Below are 15,160 nucleotides of genomic sequence, written 5' to 3' on the forward strand. Positions count from 1 at the left end.
GCGGGCCCGCGTGGGGGCGGGGCGGGGCGGGGCTGCAGACAAAAGGACCCGAGCCGCCCCAGGCCCCGCCCCTCCTAGACCTCAACGCGGAGTGATTGGGGGGGCCCGGCCCCCGCGCCGCTCGAACACCCCGCGACTAGCCAGGGTACACGTCCGTCCTTTGTTAGTTCTGGGTGTTGCAGGTGTCCCTACCTTAGTGCGTTTGATTGCTACATTCACCTCCCGGGAAGCAGAGATGCTGCGGAGGGGCCACGCAGCTTGTCGACGGAAAGGGAGCAGCGCAGTGAGGAGGTGCGGGGACCCTGGAAGGGTGGCGGGTGGAGGGGACTAAAAGTAGGCGGGAGGAAGAAAGATTGAGGTCTTCCATTAGGCTTGGTGTCATCAGGACTCAGGAATACCTATGGCTTGGGAACCCGGAGCTCCTGTCCTCTCGCACGTCTCTGGCAGCTCCTCAGAGCCCAGGACTCCATCCTGAGTGTGGTGACCCAACCTGTGTAGTGCCCCCTTGGCGAAGTTCAGCTGAGCGCCATCGGGCCCTGCAGAACCCAGGTGCAGTCCCTGTCCACCTACCACCTCGTTCAGCGCCGACAAGCCATAAGGCCTGATTGTCCCCTGCTCAGGCACAGACCTTGCCCGAGCACACCTCCAGATCAGCGCAGCTGTCTTCCTCAGGGAAGCCTCGTCTTTTTGGTTCACCTAAGCTCTGAGCCCGTCTTCCAAACCCCACTATTTCTGAAACTGCTAGAGTTAGCATGTCAAATGTGAGCCCAGAGCAGATTGTCAGCCACATTCTTACAGGAGCCCAGAGCAATTCAGTGTCCTGGACAGGGGAGAGTAGAGGACCAGGACCCTGTTCTGCACAAGGACGGCAGGGCCTCCTCTCTCTGAGCCTGTATGCACTCTGATCTTCAGGGCAACCCTCAATATGCATGCCCTGCGCAGGGATTGCTGGGTCTCCCCTGGAATCCTGACTCCCGGGTGAACCAGGCTGTTCCCAGCTGGTGCTCTCATTCTTCCAGAGGTCAGTTCTCCCTAGGAAGAAAGCTGTGAGGGTTTGAGGGTCAGCGCGTAGTGTGTTCATGATGCCGGCCATTGGAGAGGGCAGGTGTACTGTCTGGGAAGTAGGTATTTTCTGAGGGCAAGATGCTTCTCTGTGAGGTACTAACACATGAATGAATGAATGAATGAATGAATGAATGAATGAATGAATGAATGAAAAATGAAAGGTGGTGGCAGTTGGGGTTTGGCCCCTGTGGGAGCTGCAAGAATATCTCTCAGAGCCCACCCTGGCAACACAACCCCCAGAAGGAAGCCCTGGAAAGCCAGAGACCTCACTCACCTCAACTGGCTTAGGTAGGGCCTCAGGTCAGTTCCAGGGGAACCACGTCTGCCGCCCATGACCACATTCCAAGTTCTCCACCAAGACAGAATGGAAACAAATTCCAAAGACACCTCTACCCCCCACTTATCAGATCCTGGGTCAGTTTTGAGCTCGGTAGCCCAGGCTGGCTCGTGCAGAGACTAAAGGCCACCACACCTGACCCCGGCCTCTCCTTAACCACTGTTTGCTCCCTCGCTCCAGCGACTCCCAGGCCTGGGGGTCACTCACACTTCCCACTGCCTCTTCCACTTCCTGTGGCTTATTCCCTTCCAGGTTCTGTGGAGGCGGCAGCTCCTATAGGAAGCCTTGTCCTTGTTTGGGTCTCTGCACTCTCCGCGCGCCTTTGTGAGGATCCTAACTCGTGAACCCTTAGGAAGAATCAGAGGCAAGCTCAGCAACACAAGAGGGTGCCGTGACAACCGTGACCACGGGCAGAACCAAGAGGTCTTCGGTCATAGCTCTGGAAGCCAGCAGCCGCCAAAAGTTGGAGAGCTCAGGGAATCTCCTGAAAGCCTCCGCAAGGGCGCAGCCATGTCAACACATGCATTTGACCTCCTGGCTTCCAGAAAGGAAAAAACGTTTCTGTTTTTTTTTTTTTTTAAGCCTCCAAGCTTTGGGTAGTTTGTGGGAGCCCACAGTGAATATTAATAGCACGTGGTGTGAATTGTTGATACTGAGTCATATCAACCGCTGAGCCCAGCAGAGGCCTGATGCTCTTTCAGCCCCGTGATGCTCACATCAGTTGCATTTTCTACTTCGCAGAGATCTGGTAGGTGTTTAATGAGAGCTTGTGTGTATTGCATCTCGCCCAGGGTCTGGCACCCAGTGTCCTATCTGTGTGTCCTGGGTACAGGCTCATAGTCAGTCTGCAGGCAATGTCCTGCTGAGTTAGGGTCTCCCATTTGCCGTGTGGTCAATGATGATCCTAAAGTTTGGATCCTCTTTCCTCCACCTCCCAAGAGCTAGGATTCCAGGCCTGCGCCATGCCATGATGCTGATGATGCAGCTCGGGGACTCTTGCATATTCTCCACCAACTGAGCTGCATCCCAGCCCCAAAGGGGCGCATTTCCTTTGCAGTCCGTTCATGAGTCACGAGTCTTAACCGTACCATCCAGGCTGCCCAGAAGTGGAGCAGGACTCACAGGTTCTCCCTCCTCACAGCCTGCAGTTGTTTCTCAGCCCGTGAATAATTATCACCTTGGAGAAGGTGGTGAAATTCTTTCCCTGTCACCTGTCTTGGCTGCAGAGTGTAGCGAGCACACTCACACAGTAGGTCCTGGGGGTGATGGGCCCCTGGCAGGCCTGGGCTACACTGGGGTGGCACTGTATCTGAGAGACCTCCTCCTTCCTTGCCTGCAGGAGCTTGGGTGAGGAAGGGTGCCTACCCAGAACCCCTCCAACTCACAGAAGCAGGAAGCTGAAGTTCCTTCCAGGATTCTTCCATTTTAATTTTAAAAAATTTTAATGTATTTTATGTGTGTGTGTGATTGGCCCGTGTGTATGTCTCAGCCTGATGGGCACGCAGCACTCCAGGAAGCTACAAGAGAGCGTCAGATTCCCTGGGACTGGAGTTACAGATAGTTGGGAGCTGCCTTATGGGTGCTGGGGACCAACCTTGGTCCTCTGGAAGGGCAGCTGGTGCTCTGAACCCCTGAAGCCATATTTCCAGCCCCCATTAATTATTATTATCATCACCATTATTATTATTATTTATTTATTTGAGACAAGTTCTCACTATGTAGCCCTGGCCGGCCTGGAACTGCATCTGCTCCTGAAGTGCTGGGATTAAAGGCATGTGCTACCACACACACCCTTTAAAGACTCAGAAAGGGCCCCTGAAGGTGGCCTGTGGGCAGGGCACTAGCATTTATGTCTAGAGTCTTTAAGGTTTCCAAAGCAGACCCCCCCCCCCCACATACATACACCCCTGCAGGTTGCCCAGTTCTGTATTCTCTAGTTTCTGCTTCTCTTTTGCTCCTTCTGCCTAAGAGAAAAAAAAAAACCCACATCCTCAGCCTGGGCTGCAGCCAGAAGGCCCTGTGTGTGCAGTGCCGCTGCTGTGTGCACACAGGCTCTGCTTTGCTGAGCAATTACCTCCCACGGGAGCTCATCAGTGGACACTCACAGCTGCCACAGGCTGTTCCCCCCTCTGGATGGTCCTCCCTTCTCCATCCTTGGTCGCCTCATCCAAGAAGCCCTCCTGAATCAGCTGTCCCCCTTGCTCTGCTGGCCCTTCCTTCACAAGTGTTCTCATAGCTAGTGGTAAGGCCTGCCCATTCATCCCCCTTGCTCTGGCCAGGACACCAGTCCCCTTCTCGGGGCTGAAGGCATTGTTCACAGGCTGTGAGTGCCCTCAGAGAGGTGAGGGAGAACAGGAGGCAGCAGTGGCTTCAAGACCAAAGAACTGAGGCCAGTGCCCGGGCTCAGGAGTGCACACCCTGAGCAGTGTGCACCCTGCCCTGTGTTCTTGTGGACACGTCGTGGTATATTGTGTTTGTGTTCTGGCAAATCTTGCCCAGAGATCAGAGGGCAGAGCTAGTCACTAGTTAACCATAGAAAACTTTAATCCTAGCACTTGAGAGGTGGGGACAGGAAGTGATTGGGTGGAGTGTAGGCAGGATCTCAGCCCTTTTGGACAGAGAAACGAGAGAAAAAAAGCAACTGGCGGCTGCTCCAGGTTCTCTGGTCTTTCAGGTCTTTACCCCAATATTTGACTCCTGGTTTTTATTGATTAAGATTAATTAGATTACCACTTCATGTACACAGGTGTGTTTTCAGGCCCCTCAGCAGCCTGAGAGCCGCCTCACCAGGCTGACAGTGTGGGGAGCCCGTGAGCAGAGGTCCTGAGAGCGGAGGGAAGGGCTGTAATGACCGCTGGCCTCTCTGGCTCCGTTTGCCAGGCCTCGGGCCGCTTAATGTCAATCTTGCAAATATTCCTCCAAAGAAGGAGGAATAAACCCAGTTCCCTGGAATCTAACCTAGCTAAAAACCTCCCATGTGGGTGTTGTTGTGTGAGCATATGCACCTATGTGTACGGTGCATGCATGATTCATTCCTGAGGAGCCACCTTGGTTTCTTGTTACATTTATTTTTCCTTATGTGTATTTGTGTATGCTTGGGCGAGAGTATGCCACACGCTAGTGAGGATGTCAGAAGAGGACATCTTCCGTTACATACAGGCCATGTGAGCTGCCAGTGTGGGTGCAAGGAACGGAAGTGAGGTCCCCTGGGAGAGCAGCCGGTGTCTCAGCCATTGAGCCATCGGCATCACTCCAGCTCCTCCCACCTGGTGTGTGGGACAGGGTCTCTCACTAGGACCTGCACAGTAGGCTATGGTAGCTGCCTGGCGAACTCCAGGAACCCTCCTGTCTCTGCCTCCTCAGCTCCGGGATTAAAAATATGTACCACTATGCTCAAAAAAAAAAACCCTACTTTTTGAAAAAAGAAAAAAGAAACCCACCATCTGACTCAACTCCATTATCATAACTGTCGTACCACCAGTGTGATTAAAAACAACCTAATTATTTTTGTTTTTAATTTTTTATTTTAAGAAACCTAAGGCTAGCATATAGAGTAATGGGTTTCGTTTCATACCTATGTGTCTCTGACTTTAATTTTTAAAGTTGTAACATTTTTCTGTAAAAACATAGGCAAATTGTTAAAACATAGGCAAATTGTTAAAAGAAACAAGACCTGGGCTGGAGAGATGGCTCAGGGGTTAAGAGCATTGGTTGTTCTTCCAGAGGTCCTGAGTTCAAGTTCCAGCAACCACGTGGTGGTTCACGGCATCTGTAATGGGATCTGATACCCTCTTCTGGCCTGAAGGTGTACATGCAAATAGAGCACCATATACATAAAATAAAAACGTATTTTTTTTAAAAAAAGCAACATAACTTACCCATCATTATTACCGTTGGCTGCATTACCCATCATCCTAGTCTTCACTGAAATTATCTAACTATATGTAGACACATTTTTTATTCACATAATGGGGGCTAACCCTCATATGCAACATAAACACTCTGGATTATTTTAGAGGTATTCCCTCTCAACCGAAATGTTATTGATGCTAAGGACTGTATGATAAAGTCCTCCACATGCCTGTTAGTAAACAGGAAGCGCAGACTGGCTAGTTTTATGTCTACTTGACATAGCTAGGATTAACTGAAAGGAGGAAATAGCTATGGAGGCATTGCCTCCTTTAGATCCTGCTGGGGGGCATTTTCTTAATTAGTGATTGACAGGAAAGGGCCCAGCCCAATGTGGGTGGGGCCACCCCTGGGCTAGTGGTCCTGGGTCCTGTAAGAAAGCAGGCTGATCTCTGAGTTCCAGGCCAGCCTGGTCTACAGAGCGAGTTCCAGGACAGCCAGAGCTCCTGAAGCTGCAGTCCTGGAACTCCCTTTCTTCAGTCCTGAAGATCAAACCCAGCCCTCCAGGAAAATGCTCTACCACTGCGCTACACCTCAGCTGTGTCCATTTTCAGAGGCTACGTAGTGGAAATGGTCATTTCTGGAAACAGATCAGCAGTTCTTGGTCATCAGGAAACACTATATTCACGTTACAATCCGAACAGTAGCAAAATCACAGTTATGGAGCAGCAACCAAAATAAGTTTATGGTTGGGGTCACCATGGCATATATTAAAGGGTCACAGCATTATGAGGTTGAGAACCACCATGTTAGATGAGTGTAGAAAACCCTAGCATTTTGGTTATCTTCAGGGGTTCTAACATCAATCAAAGTCACAGCCTCCTCATGACTTATTCCTCTGTGTTCTATTCCTAGAGTGGTTCTAAAGCAATGGTAGACATCTTTAAGGCTGGTGACAGAGAAAAACGGTACCCCGTCACACGCGAGCCCGCGGCACCACAGTGGGGTTATTCCTGTTTCTGCTCATTTGACAGGTGGGACAGCATTCAAGGCAGGTGCTTCAGCTCACACGTGTAGTCCCAGCCCAGGAATCCAACACAGCAAGCAAGACCCCATTTCAAGAAAATAAAAACGTATCCCATTTTTATTTGAGCTTGCTCTTGGTCTTAGTTGGGGTATCTACCACTGCGATGAAACACAATAAACAAAAGCAGCTTGGGGAGGAAAGGGTTTATTTGGGCTACACCTTCACACTCTACCTAGTCCATCACTGAAGGAAGTCAGGGACGGAACTCAAGCAGGGCAGGAACCTGGAGGCAGGAGCGAATGTAGAGGCCCTGGAGGGTGCTACTTACCGCCTTGCTCAGCCTGCTTTAATTTCCTTCCTTCCTTCCTTCCTTCCTTCCTTCCTTCCTTCCTTCCTTCCTTTCTTCCTTTCTTTCTCTTTTCTTTTCCCCTTTTGGTTTTTGGAAACAGGGTTTCTCTTTGTAGCCCTGGCTGTCCTGGAACTCGCTCTGTAGACCAGGCTGGCCTGGAACTCAGAGATCAGCCTGCTTTCTTACAGGACCCAGGACCACTAGCCCAGGGGTGGCCCCACCCACATTGGGCTGGGCCCTTTCCTGTCAATCACTAATTAAGAAAATGCCCCCCAGCAGGATCTAAAGGAGGCAATGCCTCCATAGCCATTCCCTCCTTTCAGTTAATCCTAGCTGTGTCAAGTAGACATAAAACTAGCCAGTCTGCGCTTCCTGTTTACTAACAGGCGTGTGGATTTCTTCATACAGTCCTCAGAATGTGTGGCACTTATGGCTTACTCATTCATATTCCTTGACCATTTTTTCCCTAGCTTTGTCTTTTCTTAAAATTAATTTTTTATGAGTTATTTATTGAGGCTGAGAAAGAGCCTTTTAATTTGGCATGGGGTTTTGTTTTCTGGGCCTGAGACCAGGGAACCTGTGAGGCCATCCAAGCAGGAATGAGAAGATGTCTTCCGCTGAGAAGACGCAGGTCCTCTATTGGGGCGACTGTTGCCGTCTGTGCCAGCGTCTCCAGCACACCTCATTATGGACAGAGGACAGTTCCTTGTGACCCGCATGACTTGGGGAAAGCATGTGGAAGGGCAGGGAACTGTGAGAGCAGGTGTGTGATCTGTGCAGCCTGGCGGCTGTGAACCGCACCTTACCATTCACATGCCATCCAAGTGGAAAATGCACCTCCCCCGCTTCCCTCCTTCCTTTGCAGTATGTGAGCTTTGGTGTGGAAGTGCCTGTGTACAGGCGTGTGCATGCTGAGGCCAGGAGGAGGACAGCCACAGGAGGGCTTCAGGTGTCCTCTTCATCTCGCTGCCCTGGAATTTTTGTGGCTCCTGCTAGGTTGGCTGGCCAGCAAGGATTGGGAGATCCATCCGTTCCTCGTGCTGGGATCACAAGCGTGTGCAGCCACATTCAGCTTTTTATGTGTGGACTGAGGATTCAAACTCGGTCCTCACACTTGAAGAGAAGCACTCTGACCCGCTGCCATCTCCCGGGATCAAAAACTGCACTCATCAAGCTGGATGTGGCGGTGCACGCCTTTAATCCCAGACAGCAGAGGGAGGTGGATCTCTGTGAGTTTGAGGCCAGCCTGGTCTCCATGGTGAGTTCCAGTCAGTCAGGGGGACACAGAGATAGATAGCATTATTTTGTTGTTGTTGCTGTTTGTTTTTAAGATGAGCTTCTAATCCTCATAATCACCCCTTACATGTTCAGCAGCTGCTTGTGGCTAGCCGACACTGTATTGCCCAGCGCGCCTGTCGTGCAATCCCCTTTCTGCGGGGTGGATGGGGCAGTGCGGTCCCAGCCTTTGCACAAGGGCCTCAACAAAAGTGGCTGAGCAGAGCCCCCTGCTGGCTGGTGACAGATAAATAGCAAAGTAGAAAATGAGATTTGAAGTGGATAAAATTGTGTGTGTGTGTGCAATCACATACGAAGCATAGTATAAAGTGGACCTGTTCCAATTCAATCACAACAGTAAGTTTTGACTCTTTCCAGTGCTAGGGTTTGACCGCAGGATTTTGCACACGTCTGCCGAGTGCTCTGCCTGCCGCCGAGGACTTACCAACTACTATCGGTTTTCAAAGTACCCCTCAGTGTACAATTTCGTCCAAGTGTACCGTGCATCCCAACCACATCTACCGAGCATCACCATTTCCGGTCTTGCTCCTATTCTACCAGTTCTGGATGTTCTCAAAGCTGTCTTATTTCTAGAGTTTCCTTGGAAATATTCTCATAGTGTCTTTCCCTCAGCTGTGCTTTCTTGCTTATTCCTAAGGTTTTTGGGGTCGGGAGCTAAGGGATATTTTAGAGGTGGGGAGCCAGGCTCTGTTTGTAATATGAGACATGATGGAGGACAGGAAGGAGCCATTCTCTTGAGGGATCTTTTCATTTTTCTTGAGAGCGAGTCTGACCCTGCAGGCCACCGTAGTCCTCCTGCCTTGGCCTCCTGAGTGTTGGGGATTAACAGGGTGTGCCACCCAGCTCAGCGATCAGTGTTTGCTCAGTCCCTTTCCCTCTGGGTGGCACACTCCCAATGGCTGGGCACGCACATACTGGGCAGGAGCAATAGCGTAACAAACAAGGCAAACTGTGCCTTTCTTAAAGCAGAAAGGCTGTCCCGCTATGTCTTCCTTTTTTGCTTTTTGTGGGTGAAATGACCTATTTCTTTTTGCATGTGTGTGGTTGTTTGTGAAAGTTGCTGGAGTAGTCTGGAAACCACTGTTAGTGAAATTTCTGTGAGCTCTGGAGTTGGGCTTTGGTTTTTCACTTCTCCCCCACCCCCACACCATCTCTAGCGCAGTCTCCCATGGCGCTACACCCCGGCCCTAGGCTCAGAGGTTTCCCATAGGTCTTTTACACAGGTCACCTCTATTTTGTCTGGGATTTTGCACTGGAGATCCTGTTGTGAATGAGGGCTTCTTTGCTGATTTTCTGTGTTGTTCCCCTGTAACACAGAACTTTAAATGTTATTTCATAAGTGTTACTGAGCTTTTCTGAGCAAGGCCTTCCCTTGTCTGAGCCCGCAGTCTAACCAGGGAGCTAGGAGGATCAGGCAGACATGGTTTCACCATGGCTGGCAGGAGTCAGAACACTTCCACAAGATACTGAGGCTCCAGTGTATCTTGGAAAACCAGGAGCATAGGAGTCACCAAATGACTGATTACTACAAACTCAAAGGTCATGTTTTGGTGACGATTAAAAAAAAAAGACTTATTTTTATGTACATGGATGTTTTGCCTGCATAAGGGCACCATATACATGCAGTACCCAGGAAGGTCAGGAGAGGGCATCAGATCCCCGGAACTGGAGTTACAGCTGGCTGTGAGCCACCGTGTGGGTGCCAGGAATCAAATCTGAGCCTTTTACAAAAGCAACCCGTGTTCTTAACCACTGAGCTCTCTCTTCAGCTCTTTTAGCTATGATTCTTGTCTCCTGCAGAACCCGTGTGTATGGGTGGTGGTGCTGGAGTTTGGGTGGAGGCTGAGATCCCCCTACACTCCCTTCTGCCTTTGTTCCCCAGACGAACAAGCCAGTAAGGCTAATTCTTTTTTTTTTTTTTTTTTTTGTTTTTTTCGAGACAGGGTTTCTCTGTGGCTTTGGAGCCTGTCCTGGAACTAGCTCTGTAGACCAGGCTGGTCTCGAACTCACAGAGATCCGCAGTAAGGCTAATTCTATCTCAACTCTGAGCCAGACTGAAGCGTCTAGAATCAAGGATCTGGAAAGAGGCCTGTATCTGTGACCTTGGGCTAAAGTATCTTTCTTGTGGGAAGTGTGGTTGAGCTCTGTCCTTAAATGAGATTCTGGAGGACAGTGGGAACCCAGGAAGCCAGGCCTGTGGCTGCTTCCTGCTGGGACCAGTTCCTTTACTGCCTAGATAGGTTCCTCCCAGGCACTAAAGACAGCGGAACCTTTCTCATCATTAGTCCCTGCACACACACACTTCCTGATTATCTCCAAGCCCCAAATTCTCAGTTACTGTTTGCCACTGCACCTCTCAACCCCCATCCATATCTTAAGACACATGCCCATCAGTTATGTGGCTGTTTTCCCCACGGAATCGCAAGTCTCTAGTGGGTGAGGCCACATTTCTTTCAATGCCTGGTTCAGGGTTAGGCTCAATTATTGAAGGCGTGTCTTTGAACAGAGGAATCCAGGCAGTAGAGGATTTATGCTTAGCTACACTCCGACTTGTGAGCAGAAAGGACCTAGGTTAAGACTCCAGTGTGACCTTCCTATCGTAACTGGAGGAACTGGCCCTCCTCCGGTGGTGGTGGCGGTGGTGGCGGTGCAGAATAAACTGACATCAGGGAGCCCTGGCGCTGACGACTCCTGGGAAAATAAGCCTACGTATCCCAGAGTGACAGCCACCTCTGTGTTTGACAGGGCCGCATTTATTCCACCCAAGTGATTTTACTTCCAGAGAAAGATCTTTCTTTCCCTTAGGGTGAGGTAATCCACAATACACCTGAAAGGGTTTAAATGGCCCAAAGTTTTAAAAGACCCGGAGGAAGTAAAAAAAACAGTCTGATGCATATGGAGATAGTAAAAACGCCTCACAGTTTAAAGCAGATTGAATTTACATTTTACTTAAAAAAGGGGGGTGGGAGGACATACATAGGAGGGGAGGAGGCGGGGACAATGATCTGAAACAGATTTCTATGGATTTCCCCAGAGTGACGGAGTCTGTGTGTCCGGGCAGAATTTCTCCTGCTGGTTACAATATCAACAAGGCTGGAGGCAGGGAACTGCCCACTGGGAAGGAAAGTTATCATATACAAGGTCAGTTTACAACACACAGCATTTTCTTTAAATGATGTAACGCAGTCGCAGGAAGAAGTTAGCAATACGAACACCAGAATAACCAAATTTTTGTTTGTTATCCATGTACAGCAACTAACTGCTTTACAAAAAAGCAAAATAATACAATATATCATCACATGTATTTACAATGTAGTAAATAGACTTTTCTGTCAAATTTTACACAAACTATTTACAGGTGAATATACTGCATTAAAAAAATTGTGTGGCTGACACTAAGTGGATTTTTGTATAAGTCCATTGCATAATATTGAGTAAGACATGCTTCAATATGCTTGGGGGTAAATGTAGGAAAAGAAAAAAAAAACAAAACCCAAACCCCCCAGACAAAACTCCCACAGGAACTTGCAACCCTAACACTGGAGGAAAGGGCTGTTGGCTCCCGTCCCCGACTAGTTCGTTCATCCCAGAGGTGGGAGCACCGACTGTACTGTGGTGTCCTTGCTCCCCAGCTCAGCAATGCATAGGCGAGAGTAACTAACTAGTCAGCAGAGTGCTACGTTCCCACAGTGGAGGGCAGGGAAGCCCGGGACAGGAGCACTGGCCAACAGATGGGTCATCACAACACAAACATGGCAGTTCCTGTTCTTTTAAGTCAGGGAAACACAAACTGAGAACAAATTGCAGAACTCCCACTGAATGATGTAAAATGGGCATCACTCAGAACTCCGGGTGCTCTTGAAATTGGGAGAAGTGGGACTGACAGGCGCCTCCTTCTGGGGGAGTGGGCAGCTGGTGACAAGCCTAAGTGGGCAGCTTAGGCTCCTTAGCTTCAGCTGCTTAGAAAGTTACTTTCCTTAAAAGGTGCAAGTTCTGCCAGGCGATGGTGGCGCAACCTTTGATCCCAGGCAGAGGCAGGCGGATCTCTGTGAGTTCAAGGCCAGCCTGGTTTACAGTGTTCTGGGACAGCCAGGGCTACACAGAGAAACCCTGTCTCGAAAATACACACATAGAAAAAAAAGCTGGAAGTTCTGTACACTAGTTACAACTGAACTCTTCAGGAGTTGCTTGAATGTGTTGGCCAGACGTATTTTCAAATTTGGAGGTGGCTCCATTTGGTCTTTCCAAGGGGAGCTCAAATGCTCAAATGGGGGATGTTTAAGAACTGTAGTACCGTGGGGAACCCCTTACAGAAAACGCGCTACATTTACAAGTTTCCCTGTTTTGATGGGAGAGGCGAAGGAGTGGTAATAGCCACCATCAGATGCACCAGTCTCCTAAGAGGAAAAATGAGCAACCAATGTTACGGAAAAGCCTCACCCTGCCCACGGCTGCTTGCAGGAACCAGAGCTGTGGTGGTGTGCCCCAGCAGCCTAGACTCTCAGCCATTACAGCCTTGCTGTCTCTGACATGCTATTCTGATGGACTCCTCACAACAGCTGGAAACAAAAGCTTACTTCTCTGCCTCTGTTTTCAGTATTTTTCCAATGAGTCTGTGTTAAAATCACTATTAATACTAAGGGTTTTTCCTTTTATTTTGGCAAATGGTTCTTACTTTTCCCAGGACTGTAAACAAATTAAAAAAATTAAATTCTTGTTATTTCTGAATATCAAAAGCAATTTTATTTACATTAACATATTACAATGTTACTGTATGGATAAATGTGAAATGTGTTATATTATTAAAGTCAGAACACTTAAATGTACCATTATTTACTGACTTAGCTGTGGAGTTTAATTTACTGAAATCCACTAGTGAGCTAGCACTACAGCCCCCTCCCCCCCCGGGTTTCTTTTTGTTCCTCCCAAAGCCATATCTTAATATATGAAGGGAACCTGGGAGTAGAGGGATAATACCTTTTAAAAATAAATATAGTCAATCTTAAATGAGAGCATCCACATACTACTGCGCTCACTCAAGTCAACTGTTTTGCATACTGCAGGTACCATGAAGCAGCTGGATGCGCATCTCCTGGGAGGGCCTGTGGCACGCTCATCCATGCCCCTCTGCACAGCAGCAACGCTAGAGGCCCCTTACTGGCACACCACGCAGCTGACCAGACTTCACAGTGATTAAATGTAACCCTATCAGATAGAATCCAAATGTTCTGCTAGAGATTCCTGATTTTATTTGGAGGAGAGGAGGAAGATGAAAAGATTTAAAAAATACATCTTAGCAAAGAAATTTATGATAATATACAGCATATTCTGTTTCTTGGAAAATTATTTAACAAAATAAAAATATCAGCTACCCTAAGTCACGTACCATTCCATTTTGCTTTGGAGCCAATGGAAACAGCTATGAAAATTAGCTTCTGGAAACAAGTTTCCACACTCTGTCTGCTAATTACCCTGCTCAGAATCACTTAGGAAAGAGGAGGAGAAAGCAAGTGCAAAAACAAGTGTAGTTACTATACTTAGTATAGTCTTCGCTTACAAAAAAGAACAGAATGCCTTCATATGTAAAGATTAAAAGATAATCAACAGGAAAAAAGATTACCTAGTTTGGATGACCAAGTATGAATAAGGCCTCAGAACCGATAGCTTTAATTCAGCAATGTTAAGATGTATGTGGTCATGCTTATTTTCCTGTAATTATTGCTAATACTCAAATGTTAGTATTTCTTAAGAACCCATTACAAAATACTAGTTTATCCCCCTCCCCCAAGTACCTGGCTTGTGGCTTTATGGTGTAAATTCATTGAGGCTTGACCTCTATGGTTCCTTCAACTTCATAAGGTAAAAAAAAGTCCACAGCTAGAAGATTAAATACACTGGGGTTAAAATCTTCTTTCTCCCCCAAGCTTGGAAAGTGTGTAACTAAGACAAGCACTTCACTCTGTAGGACAAGGGACAAAGAAGGCCAGCCTCCATGCACGGCCTGCAGCCGCAGCAGCAGCACCGGACGGCTCATCCGCTCCCACAATCCATGCTCTCAGTTCAGGGCTACTGACCTGCTTTCTTTGCAGTTGTCCGAACAGGTGCTCACACCAGACACATGCCAAAGTAGAAGGAAAAACATTTAAGAAAAGCAGCATTAAATTTAGGCAATGCTTCCAAGAGTTGATAGTCTGGCAACGTGGCAGACTGGATGGGTTCATAAGACACGAAGTGCAGCAGTGCATTGTGGGACAGGACCAGGTCAGGGAAGGGTCACTAGTGAGAAGCCCAGATTAGGTTGGTTTAAAAAGTGAAAGAAAGAAAGCTTCACACGATCTTCTTAATGCTATTACGTTTGAAACTGCCAGCGCTTCTCTGCTTCTGCACTTGGCTTGCGGATCCATGGCGAGTTCGTCCACTGTTACAGTGGCCAGTGGTGGGGGAGAGTTCAACGTTCTCCTTGTCGATTCCTGGAGAGAAAGAGCAGTTGGTTACTCCTCTTATTACTTGTGTGTGTGATATAACCTGGTGAATGGTTCCAGAACACTCCATCTTATAGTAAACTTCTAGAATGTTTATAAAGGCCTCGTCATGAATAGGACCTCACACTGTGCTAAGCTGAATTTGTTATCACTGCAGTAAAATAGCATAAGAGAAAAAAGAAGTTGCAAGAACAGCTGAATGGAGGCCACCAGGGACACCTGGAGAGCACTCTTCCAGCCATACCAGAAGTGTCCAGCAGAGGGCAGCTTCCAGCCACACATCTGTAAAAGTCACAAACAGTCTCTACCTTTCTGTTTATCTGCCATTTCAGAAAAAGGTGGGTGCTTTTCACGTTATTGCCCTCAGTGCCTGTGCTGGAGGAATGAAAGCATTTTCTGGAAAGGTCCTCTACCACAGGGCTATGCTCTGGGACCTTTGCTCCTTTTCAACCATGACAAGCCACCACACAATTCTTAACCTTAACCAAGCAGGTAACATTTCTCTCAGGGTCCTATAATGAATTTATAAATAATGTAAGTGATATTTTCAGAAAGGTAATTAGAACAAAACGGGAGATTAAAAAAAAAAAGATCTCAGCCAGGCAGTGGTGGCGCACGCCTTTAATCCCAGTACTTGTGAGGCAGAGGCAGGTGGATCTCTGTGAGTGCGAGGCCAGCCTGGTCTACAGACAAAGTTCCATGACAGTCTCCAAAGTTACAGAGAAATTCTTGTCTCGAAAAATAAAACAAAACCA

The 15,160-nt window shown here is 48.2% G+C and overlaps 1 protein-coding gene across 6 annotated transcripts in view; it reads right to left on the reverse strand.

The window, feature by feature from the left end:
- Positions 1-10,850: 10,850 nt before the first annotated feature.
- Positions 10,851-15,160, reverse strand: part of Nf1 (neurofibromin 1) — a 262,777-nt gene continuing 258,467 nt past the window's right edge. For all 6 annotated transcript variants that reach the window (XM_075991447.1, XM_075991443.1, XM_075991442.1 and 3 more), the window contains one exon: positions 10,851-14,393. In XM_075991447.1, the coding sequence (XP_075847562.1) occupies positions 14,217-14,393 (177 nt within the window). In that variant the 3' untranslated portion in view covers positions 10,851-14,216. The remainder of the gene's footprint in view (positions 14,394-15,160) is intronic.

Source organism: Microtus pennsylvanicus, chromosome 11 (genome assembly GCF_037038515.1).
Source record: "Microtus pennsylvanicus isolate mMicPen1 chromosome 11, mMicPen1.hap1, whole genome shotgun sequence".
Classification (NCBI taxonomy): domain Eukaryota; kingdom Metazoa; phylum Chordata; class Mammalia; order Rodentia; family Cricetidae; genus Microtus; species Microtus pennsylvanicus.